We start from the raw sequence: 3,074 nt of genomic DNA on the forward strand, positions 1-3,074 counted from the left end.
AAGATGTCATTCCTTTGATGATACAACCACCAACAGAAGACATTACTCCATCAAGGAATACGCCGAGCTAGAGTAGACAACATATAATTAGTTTGAGTGCAGAATTTGGGGTTGATTTTAGAGGTTGTGAGGAGAAAGCAACAGAACTCTTCATGAAGATAGACAACAATAAGCAAGAAAATAAAGTAACAAAGGGGGTACAATCAGTTACTAAAAAAAGGGGTAAATGAGCTGAAAGGTCTAGAGTTGGACACTAAGTTCATGAGTTTTGGCAATAGAAGTAGAGGGGGATATCTGGCCATAAAAATCGATGAAACTAAATATAGTATCCTGGAACATAACGGGGATGAATTGTACTAGAAAAAGGGTAGTAATAAAAAATATCTTGAAAACCTGGGACGCAGATGTGGTCTGTTTTCAGGAGACAAAAGTGGAAGGAGAAATCACAGACATAGTCAAAGAAGTATGGGAAATAGGTGGGTAAACTACGCTTAACTGGAGGCTAGTGGAACTAGGGGTGGTATAGTTATTATGTGGGATAAGAGAATGTGGGAGGGGGAAATTAGTAGTGTGGGGAGGTATTCTGTAACCTGTAGCTTCACAGGGAAGTGCCAAGATCTCAGTTGGCATCTTACAGGAGTCTATGCTCCAAGTGAAATAGGGGAGAGTGAAGAAACTTGGTGGGAAATCGGAGCAGCTAGAGGTCTAGTTACAGGTCTGTGGATCCTTTGTGGCGACTTCAATATTGTTAGACATCCATCGAAAAAGAAAAACTGCAGCAGAATAAACAAAGGCATGACAGATTTTTCAGATTTCATCGAGGACACGGAGCTGGTGGACATAGAATTATCAGGGGGAAGTAAAGGGGACAGACACATAACAACTTCCAGACTGGACAAAATACTTTTCTCTGGAGAATGGGCATCAAATTTCAGAAATATAAGGCAGAATCTTCTGCCTAGAGTAACCTCTGATCACTCGCCTATAATGTTACAATGTGGTGATTCGGAGACCACTAAATCCTAGTTCAAGTTTGAGAATTGGTGGTTGGAGAAGGATGGGTTCAAAGAGAGAGTAAAGGGGTGGTGGGATTCCTTTAATTCCACCGGTAAAACCAGATTATATCTTGGTTACAAAACTTACAGCATTGAAAGGGAAATTGAAAGAGTGGAGCAAAACTGTCGCAGGAAACTTGAGAGCCCAAAAGCAAGAGATGTTGAGACAACTAACTGAACTAGAGGAGATGTAGGAACATAGAGCTTTAGAGGCAGAAGAAATAACCTCTAGACTAACTCTGAATATGAAATTTGAAGACATAACCAACAAGGAAGAAATCGCATGGCGGCAAAGGTCCAGGGCGGTATGGTTAAAGCAAAGGGATAGGAACACTGGCTTTTTCCATAAAACTGCCAATGCACACAGGAGTACAAACACAATTTATAAGTTAAAAGTAAGAGGTGTGATCCTGTCAAAAGCAGCGCAGAAGAGGTTCATGAAGAGGTAATAAGTTACTATGAGAAGCTGTATTCTGAACCAGAAGACTAGAGACCACATCTTGACATGAGGAACTGTCCAATGATCGGAGAAGAGGAAAATAGCTTACTGATGGCACTATTTTGGCAACAAGAAATTCTGGAGAGTATAAAAGCATGTGCAGGTGACAAAGCACCAGGACCTGACGGTTTTTCCATGGCTTTCTTTAGCCAATGTTGGGGAACCATCAACATTAACCTAGTTGTAGCAGTACAGAATTTTCACAAGGAAGAAATCTTCGAGAAGAGCATCAATGCCACATTTGTAGCTCTAATACTAAAGATAGTAGGGGCTATGGAGTTGAAAGATTTCAGATCTATGAGCTTGGTAGGAGGGATGTACAAGATCATAGCCAAGCTCATGGAAGAAAGATCGAAGAAAGTTATACATAGTCTTGTGGACAGATAACAAATGACATTCATTTAAGGAAGGCAAATCATGGACGCAGTGTTGATAGAAAATGAGTGTGTTGAGTCCAGACAAAAGAAGCAAAAAGCCAGGGATTCTATGTAAGCTAGACATACAAAAGGTCTACGACCACTTAAATTGGAACTTTTTGATCCTTATGATGCAGAGAATGGGATTTGGAGCTAAATGGATCAACTGGGCGAATTATTGCATTAACACAGTCAAATTTTCTGTACTAATCAATAGAACTCCCAGTGGTTTTTTTCCTTCACAAAGGGGCTTGAGACAGGGAGATCCCCCGTCTCCCTTCCTTTTCATCCTAGCAATGGAAGGACTTAGCAACATGATTCAGACGGCTAAAGAAAGAGCTTGGATCAGGGGTTTTCAGGTTGGCACTAGGGCAATAAACTTGGAAATAACTCATCTGCAATATGCAGATGACACTCTAGTCTTTTGTGAAGCAGAGAAGGACCAGATGTTATTCCTTAGGGTGATTTTCATCATATTTGAAGCTGTTTTTGATTTACACATCAACTGGGGAAAGAGCTTCATTTATCCTATAAATGAAGTGGTAGAGGTGGACAATTTGGCAGCAATCTTGGGTGGTAGAGTAGGTGAGCTACCAACCATATATTTAGGCATGCCTAGCAAGTCTAAAGGGATCTGGAATGGGGTAATTGAAAAGTGTGAGAAGAAGCTTACCCACTGGAAGAGCCAACACCTCTTTTTAGGAGGTGGATTGACCATGATTAAAATTGTGGTTGATGCACTTCCAATATATATGATGTCTATTTTGCAAGCACTAATCAATGTGATAAAGAGGATAGATGTCCTAAGAAGAAACTTTCTCTGGCAGGGGAATGGAATAAAGATAAGAAAAAATTTCACTTGGTCAAATAAGAGGTGGTAACAGAAAGTAAGAAAAGGAGTAAGAATGGGGATCGGGGATATGAAAATGCAAAATAAGAGCCTAATGATAAAATGGCTTTGGAAATTTGTTACAGGGGAAAATATGTTGTGGAAAGAAGTAATCGGGGAAAAATATGAAATGGAGGATAGGTGGATAACAAAGATGGTGGTTACGCTATACGGATGCAGCATTTGGAGATCCATTAGGAATCTTTGGCTACTAG

General features: G+C 40.2%; 1 protein-coding gene across 1 annotated transcript; it reads left to right on the forward strand.

The window, feature by feature from the left end:
- Positions 1–1,560: 1,560 nt before the first annotated feature.
- LOC124894084 lies at positions 1,561–2,614 on the forward strand (the record flags this gene model as incomplete). The annotated part of the gene is made up of 2 exons (XM_047404838.1): positions 1,561–1,860; positions 2,108–2,614. Coding segments are annotated over exons 1-2 (807 nt in total), but the record flags the coding sequence as incomplete, so codon positions are not given.
- Between the last annotated feature and the right edge of the window lie 460 nt (positions 2,615–3,074).

The sequence above is a fragment of the Capsicum annuum genome, unplaced genomic scaffold (assembly GCF_002878395.1).
Source record: "Capsicum annuum cultivar UCD-10X-F1 unplaced genomic scaffold, UCD10Xv1.1 ctg69372, whole genome shotgun sequence".
Classification (NCBI taxonomy): domain Eukaryota; kingdom Viridiplantae; phylum Streptophyta; class Magnoliopsida; order Solanales; family Solanaceae; genus Capsicum; species Capsicum annuum.